General features: G+C 47.5%; 4 protein-coding genes across 5 annotated transcripts in view; 2 read left to right on the top strand and 2 right to left on the bottom strand.

Annotated features, from left to right (window-relative positions):
* LOC126559830 (DNA damage-regulated autophagy modulator protein 1) overlaps window positions 1-21,018 on the top strand; it is a 399,963-nt gene that overhangs the window by 369,127 nt on the left and 9,818 nt on the right. The gene's annotated exons all lie outside the window — the stretch shown is intronic.
* Window positions 1-21,018, bottom strand: part of LOC126560583 (uncharacterized) — a 499,122-nt gene that overhangs the window by 257,492 nt on the left and 220,612 nt on the right. The window lies entirely within an intron of this gene.
* Window positions 1-21,018, bottom strand: part of LOC126560131 (BTB/POZ domain-containing protein KCTD8) — a 346,716-nt gene that overhangs the window by 254,816 nt on the left and 70,882 nt on the right. The gene's annotated exons all lie outside the window — the stretch shown is intronic.
* LOC126559167 (leucine-rich repeat serine/threonine-protein kinase 1) lies at window positions 157-19,163 on the top strand. Of its 2 annotated transcripts, XM_050215398.1 has the most exons (10): window positions 157-232; window positions 4,498-4,692; window positions 4,759-4,924; window positions 8,595-8,754; window positions 9,345-10,160; window positions 10,265-13,417; window positions 14,623-14,746; window positions 14,819-16,141; window positions 16,282-16,928; window positions 17,369-19,163. In XM_050215398.1, exons 1-10 carry the CDS (start codon window positions 173-175, stop codon window positions 19,161-19,163), a joined length of 8,439 nt encoding a protein of 2,812 aa, XP_050071355.1. In that variant the 5' UTR covers window positions 157-172. The 2 variants fall into 2 exon arrangements, with proteins under 2 accessions (XP_050071355.1, XP_050071280.1); XM_050215323.1 differs by lacking the exon at window positions 157-232 and having other exon boundaries at window positions 4,420-4,692.

Consider the following 21,018-nt stretch of genomic DNA (forward strand, 5'->3'; position numbering starts at 1 on the left):
GCCTGGCCCATACACGTACGTGAGAGAATTCGCCCCAAAAGGCACGCACAGAGCTTGAACACAGTGAACCTGCAGCAAGATTGCCCTCCTGCCAATAGTGATTCGTGCCTCGTAACATCGATGTAAGAACGTCCGGTTCTGGGTCGAGCGAAAGCGTCACGCGCCGAACACGATGGCCGACCATACACCGTCACCGGAAAGTGAAGAGTTTCCCGGCCGATTGCTGCATCAGGTAAATCAGTTCGATCCTACGGGATGCTATCGATCCACAGGAGTGTGTGTGTGTCGGTGTGTAAAGGGTCTGCTTTCACGAGGCCTGCCTTTGCGTAACGCGGATGGTGGAAACACTTTCTCGCGATGAATGGAGGAACCGTTCGCGAGTGGGACAGTGGTCCACCTTGACCCTGAGCGCTCGGTACAGTTCGGTACAGTTACATATTTTTAGCCTCCCCCCCCCACACTCCCCCACCACCAAACTGCAATCCCCTTGCATGTTTCCTCCTTCGGACGGTGCTTCAATCAATCCGCCCTGTTCCCGTGCGTGGCGAGCAATCAAGCAATCATCAATCAAACCGGGATGTTTCATGCATATTAAGCTTCTCGCCTGACCGTGTATGCGGATGCGTTTCACCCGCACACCCGGGGAACCGACCGGAAGTGGAGCTAACGTAATCTAATACCCAAGTAGTGATGCAAATTTCGTTTCCAAACCTATTAGGTTCGTTTCGTTTCTTTCAAAGGAACGATCGAAGCTAGCTATTTTGCATTTTTCTGCCCATTAGAATGCTAAAACGTGCATTCGCAACCTCTTTTTCTGTATCAAGTTCCATTATATTACAACGCTTAAAGTAGCAAAGCAGTGTCCGCTAGTGTTGGGAAATTCGTTGAAAAAAAGGAACGGTACGGACCTGCTTCCAATTGCAAAAAGGAACTGAAGGCGAACCGAGGGTGCAAAAGAACCGATATTGAAATTAAAAACCTCGATTAAGTGACTGGGGGAGGGTCTGGTTTGGGTGGAGGTTAAGTAAAATTTGGGTGGTTGAGGTTTAGTCGCAATACTATTAAACGACAATCCAAACAGGGCAGGACCAACTAAATTATGATCATAAATGTACGAAACCCACAAACTGTACTAAATTTTACTTTCCATATCGAAAACGGGATGAATATCAAAAAGAACGGTACGAAATAAAAAAAAAAAAAAATTATGCGAAATGAAAATAACGAAACGGATCGAAAATATTGGAATGGAAGGAAAGTATCGGAACGGAACGATAAAAAAAAGGAACGGATACATTTTGCTAGGTTCGAACCGGAAAGGCAAACACGCTTGTTTTACTTGGGTTTTGTAAAATCACGCCGGAGGACGGATTATCCAGTTACATGGTATCAGTAAGTCTAGTAAGCCATTCGATGGCCGGCAGGAGCTTGAGATTAAGGCCTAAAAAGACGTCAAAAATACCTAGAAAGACGTTAAGCTCAGAAGAAGAAGTTAGGTGAAAAATTAGTTTATTGGGGAACTTGCGGTCCTGTCTAAGGAATCCTTGATATTGTTGGATAAACGAGAAGACTACACTGACGACTGCAGCACAGACTTGCAGAGCCTACCAGGTTCGTTCCGTTTTTTTCTGAAAATAAACTTAAACAATGAAACTATCCCATCACTACTCATCTATGCCTCCGGCAGGCAAAACCACGAGCGTCCAATGCGAAACACGGGCAATTAAAATGAAGCAGTTTTTGAGTGAGTGGGTGCCATCGCAACCAGGGCCATCTCGCTTTCACGCTTCTGTTTCGTGGCCACGTAATTGGGCTTCGGTTCGGTTGTGGCATTGGCAAACTGTTCTGCCGGCAAAACACCGAGTACGCCGATCACCGAAATCGAAAGATGTACCGAGCAAGACAGGACGGGTGGTGGATTCCACCTCGAGCAGATGAGTTTGCAGCTCGAGAAGAATGAATGGCTTACCGTTTGCTTTCCCCTTATCTTGTCTTGTTTTGCTGCAGTCATTTGGCTTCTGTGACCGGGGTTTTTTTTTTTTTGTTGACCGGGACTGACACGAACCCTTTTTTGCATGCGAGCAGAGAAATGTCCCTGCCTGTAATCTGACTCCGGGAGCTCTTTGCGATGCGCAATGGATTATTTAAAAAAAAAGGCGCAGCACGATTCATACGATGGTGCAGAATGATGGCATTTATTAATCTGTAAGCAAACCCCTGGCAATAATGGTTGGCACGATTGAAAGCTCGTTCAAACGCATTTGGTTACTTTCGTTTCGACGAAACATATGCAACGCGCTAACTAGGCGAAGAAAAATGAAAGCGAGCGAACAGTTTGTTGCTTCCGGTATGATTTATTTATGCTGGCGAGCATCGCAATTGATGTTATCGTGCGGTGATGGTGGATGTGTGGTTCCATCCACGATGTAAATTGGACATTTTGGACGTCTCAAGGCTTTCTAATAGAGTGAAAGTGAAAGCAAGTGGTGTCGGATTGTATTATGCGGTAAATCTCTACTTGAAGTTAATAATGGGCGATTGTGATTAATTTTCTTGTAAATAAAGCATTGACTTTTTTAGTTTGAAAAGGAAATAGCGCAAGTTAATCACAATACAATCAAGTCAAGAAAGCGAGTAATGGTAGACTTAGGATCTCTCGAAGTTGTATAGTAAAAGAAGAGGACCTCGTGCGGTTATACTACCAAAATAGAATGTATCAATCACTTCAAAGAAGTCAGAAATGGCAGCTCTTTAAGATATCTTAGTACGGTGAAATCTCTTTAAGCTGGTACCTCCCTAAGATAGAGAGATCTTGGAGATATCAAGATGAACGTTTTTGCCATTCATTTCCCTTAATTTTACAAACATATCATGTCTCTCTAAGATGACATTTTCTAAGCTGCACAAGAATATTCTCTAAGTTGAAATGTCCCAATGCAATCAGAGTTGCATTGGTTTCACCGATCAACGATCCATTTACAGCCTACTATGCCTACTTTCCCTACTTTCTATTCTTTAAGCTGGATTTCACTGTAGTCCCAAAGAAGAAGAATAATCCTTGCAATTAATTACGTAGCTTCGAGATTTCAAGAATTCAATTTTAACTGGCGGAACTTAACAGTTCGCAAAACCGAGAGAATCGATGATCGAGAACCAAGGTTGAAGTTGTCTTGACAAAGAATAATAGACGTTCTTTTTTCCCCGGGGAGGAATCCTTTCAAAGGCACCAGAAATATTCACTAAAAACCTCCTCGTGCCTTCGACCCTCGAAATCCTGGTTCAGCGGGTTAGCTTTTATCTTCAGGACAACGGGGAGATTGCAACAAGCATCTCGACTACGTATGCTCTGCGATATGGGTGGTTGATTTCTTATCAGCCATCTGTATGACGAGACTCTCGACGAGAAAGTCGATCTTCCACCTTGCACTGCTGTTGCAATTTTGACACTACGCTACGCACTGTTCCGTTTGTGGGACTGGAACACATGAAGCTACTGAGATTATCCAGTTACAGTTTTGTTCCCGCTACTGCATTCATGGCGCGTCTTCTTTCATTGAAGCGGTTGCATTCAAATAAATAACGATGACTTTGATGTATAAAGACAAGATGGATAACTATTGCATCTAATTAATCCCATGCGATACGACATGTTCTGAATAATTAGAATAAAATCTCTACTTCAATGCAACGGCGACTGTGTCTTACAAAATGGATTACTCAGTTTAACACTAATACATTATTGTTTAAGTTACCATTTTAGGACACGACGGACTTAAAACCCTTGAATTGAAATTGGACATCCAGCAAAACGGGTACTCAATTAGCAAAACGATCCCACTTCATTCCATCGATCGAGTGTTTGTCCTGTGTCGCTCTAAGCTTACATACCTCGTGAGATGGGTCGGACACGTTTGCTACACTTGGCGCGATTTTATTGTGGATTATGTTTCCCTTTTCTCTGGTGCGTACAGCACCGGCCATACGACCGGGATTAGCTGAAAGTAACCTACCCGCGGTAAATTGATACGAACGCAAGGTAACCTAATCCCGCGCGCACTGTTCCTGTTTCGCGTAACGCCCGTTTGAAGCATTCCATTTGGCTGCAAATGTCGGTTTGGATGGATATATTCGCGCGTTTCGCCGGTGGCTTACTAAGCGAAACGCTCAAAGCCACTAATTGTATTTCCACGGTGGTTTTGTTTCTGAGCATACCCGTTCCTGTGGCGGTTTTCCCTCAGTGGATAGTGTCCTGGTTGTACACTGTTTCAACAATTCGCTAGAGGTCATTCGCCTCGGAATTCGCAAGCACGTGAAACCATAGGTTTCGCACGCGGGCACAGTAGCACACTGACAGTGGCCGGTGCCGGTCGCGGTCGCGATCGTCAGCACAATCGATCGAGACGACCCATTAGTAGCTGGATGGGACTGTTTGAGCGTAAAATACGGGAACTGCGTGTTCTGAGCAAACTACATAATCGCAAACTTCGTATCTTAAAGGCGGCACTATGGGACAACGTGGAGCTGCTGGAAGATTTGCTACAGGAGGAGGTCCACCTGATCGATTGTCTCGATTCTTGGGGCCGGGCACCGATCCATGCGGCGGCGATTACAGCCGAATCCCGGTGTCTGCCGATGCTGATCAATGCTGGGGCAAACATCAATGCTACTGCTGGTTGCCGGTGTGATAATAAGGTATGTGTCCGTTGGTAGTCCACCATATTGGGCAGTTTAATAATTACGAAAAACTCTTTCCTACAGACTGCCCTCCATTTCAGTGCCGAGCACGGTCATGTGAGTAATATAAGGGTGCTGCTAGACGCGGGTGCCTCGTTTATTGCGAAGGATCGCAATGGGCTGACGGCGCTGGATCTGGCGGAACGGAGCGGACACGAGGCTTGCGTACAGTTGCTGAAAGATGCGGCCGGTGAGTATATAGCGCAGCAGAAAAGACGGTAGAATGCTTTATCTTTGCTCGCATCATTTGTGATACGGGCCGGCAGTTCGGAAGCTGTGTGCGTCACTATCTCGTCTAGAAAATCTCGCACAATGTTTATCATTTTATTTGTAAACATATGATAGTACCGGAACGGATGGAACAATGCCCAATTAATGTAATCTAAGAGATAAAGGAATCTGTGCAACTTCTAGTTAGTAGGTCAGTGGTTTACTCTACTATAGAGTCGTGTAGCGACGGAATCGACATATTCGCAAACGCTCATCCAGCATGGTTTCGGGATTATCATGGCTGCCAGACACATCAAACCGGTTTCATTCCTCAATGTGTGTCTCGTCCCCGGGGAGGGAGGGATGGGTAGTAAGGCAACTTACCCCATCTCTTGGCAGGCTTCCCTTTAGCATGGCAGCCGTTGGACATGCGCAACGGCACAGGAAAGCAACGTTGGCTTCCGTCGATACTGCTTCGGCGCTTCGAACGAAACGAGCAACGTGACTCCTTGCTGTTTTTGTGCTCCGGTTTTCGAACCGTCTATCTCTTTTATGCTTTGGGTCGAATGTACTTGGAGTGAGCGAATTGAAGCATGTTCGACGTTAAAGTTCGTCCTGAACGACGTGGATATGCAGTTGCAAACCTCAACTCCTTGCAACTTGTTAGTGACATGCGATATCCTTCCAATTTGAGAGAATCCTGTTCTTTTCTATTGATTTTCTAAGTTTAATTGAAATATTTGAATCCTGAGTGCAAAAAAACCAAGTTTTTCCCGCCCGGCTTTAGCAGCAAAAATCCAGCATTTTCTCTCTGGTAGCATTTCCCCACTTTTCGCGATATTTTCTTGGGCTCGCACAATATATCTCTCTTTTTCTCTCCCTTCATCGTTCCGCTCGGAAATCTTTTCCATTCACCGTACGGAAAGAGGGTTGCGTTAGTGTGGGAGCGCGCCATCGTGTCGGCGCGCGGCGTGGATAGCATTGTTTGTGCAGCTAGAAACACACAAAAAAGAGCAAAAACCCGCGACTCGTCATCCTCGCAAAAACCCCGAAAGCCGTCGGTAGACGGGGACCCCGGATTGCATGCTACATGGCAGTGGCAAACATAGCAACAACGACAACAACAGAAATCTAGTAGTACACGATCGCTTTACAAGTCGGTTCGGTTAATAAACGAGATACGAAGTGCGAAGCGGTGGTCCCTCGTCAGTGTAGTCTGGTTCGCTACCGTCGCGCACAGGTATCCCAGCCGCTGGTTGGACTGGTTTGTGGACCACTGGTTTGTGGGGTGGTGTGGTTTTATTGTCTGGTTGCGCCCTTTTTTTTAGCACGGTGGACCTCTCGATGCGTGCGACTTCATTCTGGTGGTTTTTTGTTTGTCGCCCATCCGTGACAAAGATCTCCGGGTGTCCTGTGAAGCAGCAAAATACCGCATTCAAAGCAAACAAGAAGAAAGTGCTGTGGTTATTCTGTAGTTGCGCCACTTACTGCGATGGTGTGTTTTTTTGTGTGAGCCTTGTGTGCAGTTAACGCAAACGTAGCCTCGTAGTGACACAGCAGGTCTTCCAAAACTACCGAAAGTTCCTTAAACAACTTCTGCTACGAGTGTATCACATTACTTCCCCCGGGAACTCCCTATCAACGCTTCAATATGTCTTGGAAGTTCGGCGAAGTCCCGAAACCCGGTGCCGAGCAAGCGTTCGATGCGTGCGATTACTTTGTGGACGAGGTGATTGAACCGTGGAAAATACCAGGTAATGCATCGAATTAAAACTACCAATACGGGGTTTACCGTGTAATAACAATATCGGATTCGGATACACGAAAGTCTGCGTTAAACAATATGACACTACATTACAATATATTAAGAGCATGAAGCAGATATAGCAGTTAAACTGTCAAATTTGAAGTTTGATCAATTACAACTACATTTCTTGTTGCTAAACTAAAGCGGACATCGTTAATATGATGTGATTTACGTGTAGACTGTTTTGTCTCTAGACTCCTACTTCATTCTAGACATTTAGCGGCTTCTTTCTTTTACCTGTTCCTATCATTTTCCTCAGTATTGATTGTAAGTCGTATTGCCGCGTGAGTTACTTCGGCTTCTACATCACTACGTAAAGGTAAAGGGATCAAAGGTGAGGGAGTCGTTTATTTTTAAGTGCCCTTGCCGTACATAACCACCTCCTTACATTGGCAAGGGACATTTATGGTTGGATATGTTGCGTGTGTAATCGCGTGAAAGAAACAGGCTTCAGGGATGCCTGAGGAAACGGGGCCGGTGAGCGTGATGGATACTTACCAGTTACACCATGCAGCTAAGCGCCAGCAAACCACCAAGAATGCACGCTTGCACGTGCTACACTGAAGGGGACCGTGTGTTGCACATGCATACTTATTAAATTCATTTTTCAAATGCAAACCTTCCACCCGTTTCTTTTTCTTCGTCGGGTGGAATTTGAAATGAATAGAAAATTAAATCGATTTTACGATATAATTTTATGCGGCGTGCTTTCCGCCCCGGGGAAATCGGTTTAATGCGTGACGCAAAAAAATTAAAAAATAAAAGAAAAAATAAATAAACCATTTGCCGCACCTAGTGTGCCCTGCCTTGGTGCTAAAATATTTCGTGTGGTAATCCAATATTTATGCCGGTTTTTAGGCAAATTTGTGCAACAGTATGTGCAACAATTGTCGGCATCCGTCCAGAGCCTTTGCCCTCAATGCAGCAAACGACCGAACCCTCTACAGCTCTTGCATCAAAGCACACTTGGGGAGACGTTAAGAAGTAAGTTTCAGAAGAAAATGAAAACTGCCCATCAAACGAACGCGAGGACGAGTTTTTATGATTAGATCGATAAACTCAGTTGACCGGTAAATGATATCTTCCCCATCGGTCGCTTTTGTCTTCGGATGTTTCCTTCGCACACACCATTCGCGAAACCGCAAGACTAGTCGCGTGTATGCGTCGAACTAGAAATGGAAGAATCCAGTTGCTGTGGGTTACGAGACAGCGTGCGGTTTTTGATCGGTTTAAGCTTCCGTAGATGTTTGGTTGGTAGCCGGAGACAGATCTGCTGTCAATATTGATTCATTTTTTCTTCGCTTAAAGACTTGCTAGGCCATGTTTGGACGAGTTAACGCTACTGCGGAGGGCATCAAGATAATGATAATGATGATGAGAGATAGGTGCGATACTCGCAACTATCCTGGTGTCTCACTTTTTTCTTGTGTTTCTAGATATATCTCTCTCCTCATCAACATGGTTTTTTGCCGAAGAGTTCCTCCTCGTCTTAACCTTATATCTCTTGTCTCATCCGTGTTCGTTAACATGTCCGTTGGTCGTCAGGTGGATGCTTTCTATACTGATTTGAAAGCGACAGTCGATAATTTTCCTCTTGATCTTCTACTAGTCAAACTGGATAAACTCAGATCAAGATAGAATTCAGGAACTCCTTTTCTGATCTCTCAGTAGGTTTGTCGGGTGCCCCGCGAGTGCCTGATATGCGGATGACCTGGAAATCTTCTCGTGTCCTCGTCCTCTGATTGTAGTCGTCTCCAAAATTGTCTCCGTGGCTCGATCCTCGGTATTGCATTTGGAAGCAAATAATTATGTCTAATTGTATTGTTTTACTTGCCCGTTTTAGATACTCGCGAACAGATACGTAGCCAGAAGCATCGGGCACTGCGAGAAGCTGTCACTGCGTCGGATGAAGCGGCTGTCCAGCTGCTGTTAGAAAACATTGGTTCCGATAGAGAAATCATTGTCAATATGGCGCCCGGTGGTGCTAATACACTGCTGTTTATGTAAGTTGAGACTTCTACTGCTGGGCTTAATCTTCGTTTCATTGACTAAAAATACACCCTTACTTCTATAACCTAGCCCGGGTAGCCACAAACACTTCCATTTATAATCATAATAGATATCATTCGCCGTACTTAATATAGGCATCATACGTATGCCTTTAGCATACTTTAATTTTTGTAGTCCTGATATTTGTTGTTGTTGTTGTTATCAAATTCAGTGCAAATTTAACATAATATAGATATTTTGTGGAAATTTCTTCTGCCCCTAGCTACCATGCTGAATCTTTGAAGGATTTAAATTGTAATAGTAAAATCTCTTTAATTTTTGTTTTTAATTAAATTTTGCATATAAAAGAGCTACAGGTATTGCTCGTTGAATGATTTTATTGGTGATATTTAATTTATTTAAATACTATTCTATCTATTGTAAAAGAATTAATTTAAAAAAGGAAAATTAATCATGCAGGGACGTTGCTGCAGCAACCATATTAAAACCCCGTTAAGAGGCGCCATGCGAAGACCGCGTTGAAACTCGGCAAATCATTTCCTTTACACGAGGCCATTGAACCTGTTTTTTATTCTACTTCCAGTGCGGCACAAACCGGCTCGGAACGTATTGTGCAGCTGCTGCTGGAAGCTGGTGCCGATGGAAGGGCACACGCAGTCACCAAATACTCACCCCTTTACACAGCTGTACACAATGGACATACAACGGTAGCTTCTATGTTGTTGGAACGTTTTCCTGAGCTAGTGCAGCACGTAACGGTCGAACGCTGGTTACCGTTCCATGCGGCCTGCATCAATGGACACTGTGCCGTGGTGGAGCTGTTGATAAAGTATCCGTACATTGACGAGCTGCTCAGTACGTTCCGTAGTCCGAATGGGGAGCTCGAATGGCGGCTTGCGTTCGATCCGAATGCACAGGATGTGGCCGGCCAGACCGCACTGTACGTTGGATGTCTGCTGGGGAATCCGCAACTGGTCGAAACGTTACTTAAATGGCGGGTAAAATGTGTGAGGCACGTGGTACCATCGGTAGCGAGTAATGGCGGTGGTGGACTACCTGGTGGATCAAATTCGAACAAAATGGATGACGGTGCGGATACAGTCGGAAACAGCAACAGTAACCCACTTAGCCCTACCAGTCGAAAAATATCGTTTGGCATTCAGTCCATCATGTCGCGGTTAAGTTTAAGTGGACGAACGGAACAATCCGAGGACGGCGAGGGACAGGACGGTGAGATGCGCTGCCCGCTCGATTTGGATATCTTGTGTGGTGCAGCACGGGAAACGGCACTACTTGCGGCCGTTCGGGGTGGATTTCTTGACGTCGTAACAATACTCCTCGAGAATGGTGCTGATCCGAATGTGATTGCACGGGCCGTTGAAGACCAAAATGATCCCAAGTAGGTGTACTGTTCTGTTGCTCTTTTGACAGTTGGTAACGAATTTCGCGTTTTTCTTTCTCTCTCTCTCTCTCTCTCTCTCTCTCTCTCTCTCTCTTGTCTAGATCATCAGACGAAATTTACGGTTTTTCCAATGTGCCGCTTGCCGAAGCGACACGGCAAAAGTCGCTACCGATGGTGGAGCTGCTCTTAAAGCATGGTGCGCGAGACGATCAATCGGTAGCGCTCAGTATCGCGGTACAGAATGGCGACGAACCGATCATTTGCCGGTTGCTGTCGATCAAGGCACACCCGGATCCGGACTATAAGATCAACAAACGCGCCTTCACCGGGCAGGAACCGTCGGCTGCGGAGTACAGTGCCTCACCGCTTGCATTTGTAAAGATGGGCGGTAATTTTACGTACAGTTCGCTATTCCCGAGCACTGCTACGATGATCAACTGGCACAGCAATAACTGTCGTCTGGGCGTAATACGCATGGCGTGGTTGAGTGAGGCGGTGCTGCAATGCAATCGGAAGCTACGGGCACACCCGAAATGTCACCAACTAGCACTGGCCGCACTAACGCGCATCGATATTTCGCACAACACGCTAACGACCTTACCGGCGGACATATTTAACCTCGGAAGCTTACGCTACCTGAACGCGGCACAGAACAAGATCGAACGGTTACCGGTGCCGGAGGAAGACTCCGAACGGCTGGCGGGTGGCGGACGTACGGATGGTAAGCGGCGCGGTTCGGGCTTGAAACCGATTGAGTACCAGTGTCCGGTGCTGGAGGAACTGTATCTGCAGGATAATCGGCTAGAGTGTGTACCGGCGGTACTGTTTCGGATGCCAAATCTTGCCATACTGGACGTGTCCAACAATAAACTGCAAGAGTTACCGTTCGAGATGTGGAAAGCGCCGAAGCTGAAGGAGCTGAATGTGGCATTCAATTTTCTCAAGGATTTACCATCGTTACCAATTACGGATGGAGGTGTTGGTGTCGGTTCCGATGGAGAACGCGTTGAACTACCGTCGCCGGTCACTATCGGGGTGGAGAGTGGTGGTAGTGCAGCATCAGCTGCTCTTTTCCATCTATACACCGGAACGAGTGCTTCGTTCGATGATGGTACGGAAGCTCTGGCACGGAACCGCCATGTTAGCAATCTCGAACTGGTAAGGCATCATATTTGGGCACGTTCGCTTGAGGTAACGGAGCAGGAACTTCGGTTGGCAGATTCACGGAACGACAGTGCATTGTCGCAGCTGAGCAGTCTTAATCTGGCGAACAATCTGTTCACCAGCATCCCGCTAGCGTTGCCTTGTTTGGCAGTGAATCTGACGCGTCTTAATATGTCCTACAATAGTTTACGCTCCATGGGTCACGTTACGAGCTATCCGGCATCACTGAAGCAGCTCGATTTGGGACATAACGAGATTAGCTGTTGGCCCAGCTTGCCAAGGATAGCGGCGTCCGATCCGCATCTGATGTGCTACAACCCACAAGAAGCCAAAAAACATCTCTCCGATGGTAGTGGCGGAGGACCGGGTAGTGGTGGCGGTGGTAGTGGTGGTGGAAGTGTTGGTAAATCTGGCAGCAGAGGAGGAACGGGAAGTAATGGCGGACCTGGAGGTGATACGACACCATCATCCAGTACGTCCGTGTCGACAACATCGTACGGAGGTACGGAGATGACGACGGTGGTAAAATCATCCACCAGCTCGAATAGCATCACCTCACTGCGTACGGCAGTCCTCAAGAGTGTGTGCTGTCATCGGCGACATCTTCGGCTAGAGTCGTTACGTACGCTCGTCCTAGCTGATAATTCTCTGACACGCATCCAGCTCTCGACGGACGATGTGACCACATTGGGTGAGTCGGAAGATGCCGAATGGAGCCTCATCGGGATGGCAAAATCGCGACTCATCTTTCCAAACCTCTCGATGCTGGACATTAGCAATAACTGTCTGAAGGAGATCCCACCATCGATCCACGAGCTAACCAACCTGAGCGTCCTGAACCTGAGTGGCAATATGGACATTACTGAGCTACCGCCACATATGGGGCTTTTGTCGCGACTATGGAACTTGAACACACGTGGCTGCTCGCTCCAGGATCCGTTACGTTCGATGATCGAAAGCAAAAAATACAAGACGATGGATATCGTCGGGTACCTAAAGTCGGTGTATGAAGACGCACGGCCATACGCCCGGATGAAGCTGATGGTGGTCGGTGTCCAGGGCATTGGGAAAACCAGTCTGCTGGAACAGCTCCGTAGTGAGGGTTCTTCGCGTGGGAAGAAACCTGTCGATCATTGGGCGAAACGGATGGGACATCGGAACATCAATCAGAAAACATCGCGAGGCATCAACATGTCCACGGTTGGTGTCGATATTGGCGATTGGGTGTGCGAGAAAAAGGTACGAGGCCAATCTCATCACGGTCCGGTTGTGTTTCGCACGTGGGACTTTGGTGGGCAGCGGGAGTACTACGCAACACATCAGTACTTTCTGTCCAAGCGCAGTCTGTATCTCGTGCTGTGGCGCATCATCGATGGTCGCCGTGGTTTAGCCGAAGTGCTCCAATGGCTCGGCAATATACAGGCTCGAGCACCGAACTCACCCGTCATTATCGTTGGCACGCATTACGATGCAGTCGGTGAAACATTGCCCGCGAAAAAAGCGGAAGAACTGCAGCAGATCATTCGTGATCGGTTCATTGCGGTGTCGGATGCGGAAAAGATTGGTTTACCAAGGGTGCTAGATTCGATCGAGGTAAGCTGCCGGACCGGGCATAACATTAAGCTGCTGGCAGGGTTAATCTACGATACGGCATTTTCCCTGCGGCCGCCTGGCTGCAAGGAACCGCTACTGTATCAACGCGTACCGGCCAGCTATCTGGCGCTGGAGGATGTGGTCGCAAATATTGCGGCCAGTTTGCGTCAGCACGGTGCCGATCCGGTACTGGATGCTGACCGGTACCGGCAGACAGTGACACACGAGATGCAGCTCCGGGGGTTGAAGGGTTTCCGCGATTGGTCGGAGCTAAATCAAGCAACAATGTTCCTGCACGACAACGGTGTCCTGCTGCACTACGACGATGCGACACTGCGGGATCTGTACTTTCTCGATCCGCAGTGGCTATGCGATATGCTGGCGCATGTTGTGACGGTGCGTGAAATAAATCCGTTTGCTCGGACGGGCGTGATGAAGATGGATGACTTGCAGCACGTGTTCAAAAGTTCCTGTCTGGGTAGCAACAATAATCGAGGGTAAGTATTGCGAGGGTTCGCCATGTTTGCTTTACACTAGAACGAATCTACCAGTCATTTTGATTTGTTTAGAATTTTTAAAGTGCAACAATTTTCTTAAGTAGAATAATAGGAAGATAGCTTGGAACTGAGAATTATTTATTTATCAAAACGTGTATTTTCATTAGCTTCAATGTTGTTTAGTGACATTTTTCTTATTGAAAATAGCTTAGTATTGTGCCACTTCGAACGGACCAGTCAAAATGGCTGATCGTTACCTCGAGAAGATTCTCAAGAATATTTCGAGTTCCATCCAACCGATTTTTTTCTAACAGTAATCATGTATTTTGTTTCTAACATAAATTATGTCAAAAAATGTCCGAACAGCAAGAACAGTGATGCATAATAATTGATAAAACACATTCAATCAATCAAAACAAATGTTATATTTATAGCTCAAAGAATACATTGTACTGTATTCTCATCGTCAATCAGCATTAATTTTATTGAAAAACAATTCTATCTGTCCGTAAAAATGATTTACTTTTTAACCGTCACATCGACGTCGAAAAATTGTCCGTCCGTCAATCAGCTTCGTATGTCACCATTTAGCTGCAATTACGCTCTGCTAACTTCAATTTGTATGTTATTTCAGAAGAAATTTTCTAGCATTATTGGTTGAGAGAGAAGCTTTTTCAGCTAGTTTTCATTCTGGATCGGGGATGTTAGAAATTTTGCTCATAATTATCCCATCAATTATTAATAGGATTGAGGTTTGGAGACTGGGGTGGATGTGTAAGCATTGTTTTGTCATTGTGCAGCAACCATTCCTTGATCATCTTAGAAGTATGCTTCGGGTCATTATCTTGGACCAGCAGAAAAATTGATTTATGGCTCAATTTTACAGGACTTGCGTGTTAGTGTCACTTTTGCCACGTATCTAATTTTCAAAGAATTCTTTTCATTGGCTGTACGGGTGATTTTTTCTAACAGTATGTGTAGTGCTAGTGCACGTTTCTATCCGTCTATAGAATCTTTTTCGGAAAAAATATTTTTCTTTGGGAACTAAGTACACGATTACGGTGAAAAAAAGGTTGGATAGAGCTCGAGCTATTCTCCCTCAAAAATGATCACCATTTTGACTGGTCCGATCCAAGTGGCACTTTCCTAATCTAGGTCGTTCTGGTAGTAATTCTTTATGCTACAATATATTTTCATTGTTACAGCTACATTGTGAGTCTGTTGAATAAATTTGAAGTTGCCCTGTCTTGGGATGCCCGTACACTGCTGATCCCGTCCCTGCTACCAACCGAAGAAGATAGTGGCTCGGATCGTATAGTCACGGTAAAGGTAGGCATTGGTTCACGATCGTTACGTTATCTACTGAGCAATAATACCTGTTTCTCTACCCTTAATGAACAGATTGCAACCAGGTCCAAAGGCTGGGTAAATCGGGCCCGTCGCAATCCACTAGGGAACACTGGCTTTTCGTTACCTTCGTACGATCACCCACTGCAAACGGTCGTTGGTTCCGGCAGTCTTGATCATTCACCAATACCAACGCCAACTCCAACAGACGCCAACACGGCAACCGTTTGTGACGTCCAGATGGTGCCTCATCCCGATCGTTCGATCGCCCGACTGCTGCTCATGTCCTACTTTCCGTCCGGATTTTGGTCCCGGCTCATTACGCGCGTGCTTGCCGATGATCAGGTGGTGGAAGCGGTGCGTGGACTCTATCCACTGCCGAAGGAACTGCTGGACCAATGTTCCGGACTGGAAGATGCACCCGCTCTTTCCGCCCATTGGGCCGTCTGGCAGACGGGTCTTTCGTTGCACTTTGGTTCCTCGACGGTGGTGTTTAAGATGCGTGAAATTTCGATCACATGTCCAACGTCACCGTATCGTAATCCGATGAATCGCTTTAAGCTAAAACAGGACGGCATCTGGTGTGATATAGATCTAACCGCTAGCTCAATATTGGAGATTCACTTCCCCTGTAATGCACTGCGCGTTCAGGTACCGACTGGAGTTGGACAGGATGACACTCCAACATCCGAGGACGCACCAAAACTGGTCACGTGCGAAATCGAACCAAACATTCAGTGCTTAACGCAGCTACTAGCCCTTACCGTGGACCATATCGATTTGCTGCTGGAGGATTGGTACCCGACGCTCGGTACGCGCTTTGTCCACACGTCCGAGGGACGGTTTTTGGTGACGCGACTTGTGCCTTGTCCGCGATGTTTGCGCGAGTGCGAGGAACGACACGCACCGAATCTGCCCTCACAGGTTAAACCTTGCTCGACGTTAAATCAGCGTGCGGCGTACGCTGCCAACGGTGTCCATCGTCATCGGTTAAGCATCGGCGAACGGCGCACGTTAGACGGTGTTGGTGGTAGTGGTGGTGGTGGAGGATCGGCTGCTGGTGTTGAGGCGAGTGGAGGATTGAATGAGTTGCCTGGTATACTACACGATACGATGGCTGCTGGTGCTGCTGCTGCTGCTGGACGTAAATCTCAGGATTCGCTCGGCTGGTCCGATTGCGATTCGGGCGTTGGCCAGGAAACAGCTGACAGCTCAAGTGAAACGTCTATCGAGGGTTACACACTAGCGATGGCAGGGGACGGTTCTCCGAGCTATTCCTGGATGGTGGAAGAATGCATCCTGGCGGCGTACGATCGGAAATCGGTCTCATGTCCCATCCACGGTGAGATAGAGCTCAGTCGTATCACGCCAGATGTGGTAAGTACAATGAGGGTGATGTTATATACCCATATAAATCTTGCCAGTTTCCATGGGACCTTCAAATCTCATCTTGACCTTTCCCAATATAAATAAACAAATAAAGATGTATGCTATAGAATATATTTATTCCTTTCCAGAACTTTATGGACCTACCCGACCACTACTTAATCCGGTCGAGTGACATCAACCGTGGACCACTGCTCGGTCGTGGTGCGTTTGGTTTCGTGTTTAAGGCAACCTGTAAAGCGACACGTCACTCCAACCACTCCACCATCTCTACCTCGACTGCTCTGGCCGGTCGTCTATCGTCGCTGTTGGGCAATGGTACGAATGCCAACCAAGCTAGCGGACCAACGATTAACGTGGCGATGAAGATGCTGCAACCGGTTGCACCTGGACCACGGGCACGGCAGAGTGCGATCATCGCGTACAAGGGCGCACTCGGCAAATGGGAACGCGATCCGCTTCAGCACGCCTGCAAAGCCTACTGTACCGCTCGGCAAGAGTTGGCCGTACTGCTTACACTACGGCACCCTCACATCGTACCGCTGATCGGTGTCTGTACGCAACCGTTAGCGCTGGTGCTTGATCTCGCACCGAAAGGTGCACTGGATGCGGTCCTACGCCACTTTCGGCGTAGCGGTGCCCGTATCGGTCCGTACTGCTTCCAGGCGCTCGTACTGCAAGCCGCCAAAGCGATGGAGTATCTACACCGTCGGCGTGTAATTTACCGCGATCTGAAGGCTGAGAATATACTGGTTTGGGAATTCCCGGAACCTCATGCGTAAGTCATCATTGCTCGATAGAGGGTGTCCAATCAATTTGCCACGGTCCTATGGTTTTTTGTCGCGTGTCCATATATTTTTGTTCTTGTCCTGCTATTTTGTTGCCACGTCTTAATATATGTTTGGTTTCCACTGCTGAATCAAATCATCAAATCAAATAGATTTCGCTTTGGTATGCTAGAACATATAGTGAATAGCTCGTATGAGCGTTCTAAGGATCTCTGTAAATCTGTAAATATAGCTTGTTTGGGGTGGCCCAGCTGTAGAGGTGACAGCGGCTCCGGTCTTCACTTCATGTGTTGAAAAATTGTGGGACAGGAACATACATATCTGGCAACGCGTCAAACAACGCCGTGACGAGAACAAAAATAGCTCGGAACGCGTCGAAAATTCTTGTAACTCTTTCGTCGTCTCTTACACCTCATAATTGCTCTTTCAGCCACGATCATCCGACGAACGCCGTACACATCAAGGTGGCCGATTATGGCATCAGCCGCATCACGCTACCGTCCGGCTCGAAAGGGTTCGGCGGTACGGAAGGTTTTATGGCGCCGGAAATAATGCGTCACAACGGCGAGGAAGAGTACACGGAAAAGGTGGACTGCTTTTCGTTCGGCATGTTCCTGTACGAGCTGATCTCACTGCGCCAACCGTTCGAGGGTCACGAAGCAGTTAAGGAGTGCATCCTGGAGGGTGGCCGACCAGTGTTAACTCACCGGGAAACTCATTTCCCCTCGTACTGTCTCGATCTGATGGTACTGTGCTGGGATCAGCAGCCAAAGCTGAGGCCTTCCGCTAGCCAGATCGTGTCGATCGCAACGGCACCAGAGTTTACCCATCTGCTGGATGTGATCTCGCTGTCGCATGGGGGAAGTGTGATGGATGGAATTGCCTGCATGATTACCAGTGCGGACGGAGAGGAGACTGGCATTGTGTCCGGGTACGAGCTGTGGCTACCCTGTTCAAACTCGCGCATCGACATACTGGGCGGTTCGGCTAAGGGTTGGCAACAGTACCATCGTATCCTGTGCCCACAGGTAAAGGGTGGCCCTGGCAGCTGTGGTGCGGGTCAGAGTTCTGGTGCTGGATCGGGTGGACCATCCGGCAGTACCGTTGCGCCCGGTTCGATGAGTTCCGGCGGATCCGGTGGTTCATCGAACTCTTCCCAACCGACTACACCGCATCTTCTGAAAACGATCAAACTGACCACGGCCTGTGCTGTGGAGTCGGCCGTATGGATTGGTGATGCCGAGGGTAACATTTACGCGTTTAATGCTGCCGACTGTGTGCATCTGTTTTCGTACGCGTTGGAACCGTCCGCACCGTCCCCGGTGGTGGCTTTGGTGTACCTCAAGAAGTTCCATCGGGTGGCGGCTGGGTTGGAGAATGGGCGATTGTTTCTGCTCGACTCAACACTCATCCCGAGCACGTACGTGTCAGCCGAGGGAAGTTTCGTACTGTCGGAGCTGGGCTCGGGCGAACGATTGTGTTCCGTCACTGCTCTATGGCTTGCGGAGGACGAGTGTGAACTGTGGTGTGGCGAACGGGACGATGCAATCAGTGTGTTTTCGTTGCGTAATTCGCACGTTTCAGGTCAGCACCATTTAACACACTTCCCGGCCCCATTACCCGTGCGTGGGTTAAGCGTTGCGCTGCTGTACGCGTCCGGTGATGACTACGTGTACTCCTACCTGTCTCCCAGCTACATCCTGTACCAGTGGCGTTCATCAACCAAACGGGTAGAGAACAAACTCGACTGCTCCAAGCTGGTACCGTGCTCGGAAAGTCTGAAAAGTATCGCCATCGACGAGCGGCTTAGTCCTGGCAAATGCCAGATCAGCGCCCTAGCAGTGCTCGGCAACGAGCTGTACGTCGGCACAACCTGGGGCTGTATCATAGTGGTGGAGCGAAGCAATCTCAGACCTACTACCGTTTTCCGGCCGTTCGAAGAGGATGTCCGGTGCATCATTCCGGTCGTACCGATAACGCCCGGTTATGACGCTTCCGGTCACTGCACCACACCGCTCATCGTAACGATCGGCCGCGGTTATCGTTCGCTGATTGAGCGCTACACGGATGTGACGGTTGCGGCCACCGGGACGGCAAGCGCTGGACGCCATATTGCCACCACCCCGACCACCCAGGACAAACGGCTGAAGGAGGCACTGTTGCGTGACAGGTCGAACCATATGCATGCGCTGATTTGGTCCGCAGAACATTGGGCCCCGATCTAAAACCTGTGAGGGGGGATGAAGATCCGGTGGAAAGATTATACAGGATGGCATCGTAGAAGTGACACACTTTGTTGAGGTACCAGGTTTAATTTATCTTCTGAGTTAGTAGAATCGTTCGAGCATATTTTATTGACTCGTCCGGCGTGCTATTCACGTGTTCGGATGATTGTGGTTTTTTTCTCTTTTATTATAAAGCATCGAGTCTCTGGGACATTGGCCTTTCTAAAAATGAAGACTGTGCTGATTTGTCTGGATAGTGCGAGAGATGAAAAGGATCTGAGCCTGTGACCCACTGAGACTCTCCGTCTCTAGAACGACGGGGGCTGCACGAGATGAGATTAGAGAGGTTGATATAGCACCCACTAGTCCGACAGTCAATGGAAAACCACAACGGTTTTCAACGTCCGGGACAACATAAGTAACTTCGCGATTAGCTACAGTAGAGTAGACATCGTTATCGTTGCTTAACTTAAGTTGTCCTTCTGTCATTTTCTTGCAGGGGGTTCAACCAAGAAGGTTAAGGCTAGGGAGTCCTACGACTCCCTTTCCAACTGCAGCACGGCGTAACGCTGTAGGAAGGTCCCACTCCGTTGGTGGCAAGGCTGACTTTAGTACAGAGTACGCATACTCGTTCACAATCCAAGCCAGTGCAACGAACGGGGCAGGAATGATCTCGTAGTAGATGTGGGTTGATGCATCCACTTTGCCGTGATGTCCGGAGAGACCATTGATGAAGGTAGTGTCCAGTGCTACCCCCAGCTTGTGTGTCCATGGCACCCCAGCGAAGTTAGTAAAATCACCAATTCCTGATAGATAATCAGCGATGCGATGCACTGCTAGGTTTGACACCCGCAATTGGAGGAAATTTCGAAGATCCCTCAAGTCATCGCCATGTGAACAGCTCACTGCGACAAGACGCCGCCACAGTAACACTACACAATAGTAGTAGTACTGGGCTTCGGAAACAGACTTCCCGAACTTGGCGTTCTTCTTTGTTGATGCTGCGTATGAAGATCGCACCTTCTGGACGAATCCACTGTAATCGTTGGAAAAGCGTCCGAGACGCTTGCACAGCGTTCCAGACGATGCCCCCTCTAGTAATATAGAGGATTTGAGAAGAGGGTCGTTTTTCTCCGAGCTAGACTCAGAGGATACGGCCCTGGGTTGGAAGGCCACATCTTGAGCAGCGGTGTCTTCACGGTCGATCGGCTTTCCCACTGATCTGGCTAGACCGACTAGCTTCCTGTTTGTATTAGGTGGCGGAGCGTCGTCTACAGATGCAACGGGTTCACGGGCACGAATTGTACGTAGGCGGTTGTGAGCTTTACGATTCATAATGGACTGTTTGCCTACTTGTCGAAGAACCTATTTGACGTGAGTCTGCGTTAAAATGGTTCAATAGTTTGATATCGAGGTTGGTAAATTTCTTACCCGATATTAAAGCGCATTACTTTCTACCAGAGCATGACTTTAGTTGATAACCTCATTTTAATACGATCAATAGATCTTCAAAAGTACTTTCAAGGTTTTCGTGGATATAACAAACAAGTTCGTTTAAATTCACAATTAAATTGTTCAGGCATATTGTTCTTTCAATTTGAGAGATATAGTATTGCTCGGATGCTGTCGTTGGATTGTTCCGCACGACTGTAGAATCACACATTTTCCATCCTAGTATCCATAGCTCAGGCAACTGTTCAGGTCGCCGCCTAGACATTTTACAGCACCTGTTGCTTTGAACAAAAACGCGTTAGTGTACAAAAATTTCGAACAAAATAACGACAGCATCCGAGCGTTTAAACATCTCGCAAATTGAATCATTAATATGCCTGAACAAATCAATAAGTTAATAAAA

This window comes from Anopheles maculipalpis, chromosome X (assembly GCF_943734695.1).
Source record: "Anopheles maculipalpis chromosome X, idAnoMacuDA_375_x, whole genome shotgun sequence".
NCBI classification, from domain to species: Eukaryota; Metazoa; Arthropoda; class Insecta; order Diptera; family Culicidae; genus Anopheles; species Anopheles maculipalpis.

Bases quoted from the DNA above. Each gene is read 5' to 3' on its own strand.
- LOC126559167 (XM_050215323.1), top strand. From the start codon at position 4,420: ATGGGACTGTTTGAGCGTAAAATACGGGAACTGCGTGTTCTGAGCAAA. The intron at 16,142-16,281 runs GTAAGTACAATG...ATTCCTTTCCAG, and splicing joins GTCGTATCACGCCAGATGTG to AACTTTATGGACCTACCCGA. The intron at 16,929-17,368 runs GTAAGTCATCAT...TTGCTCTTTCAG, and splicing joins GAATTCCCGGAACCTCATGC to CCACGATCATCCGACGAACG.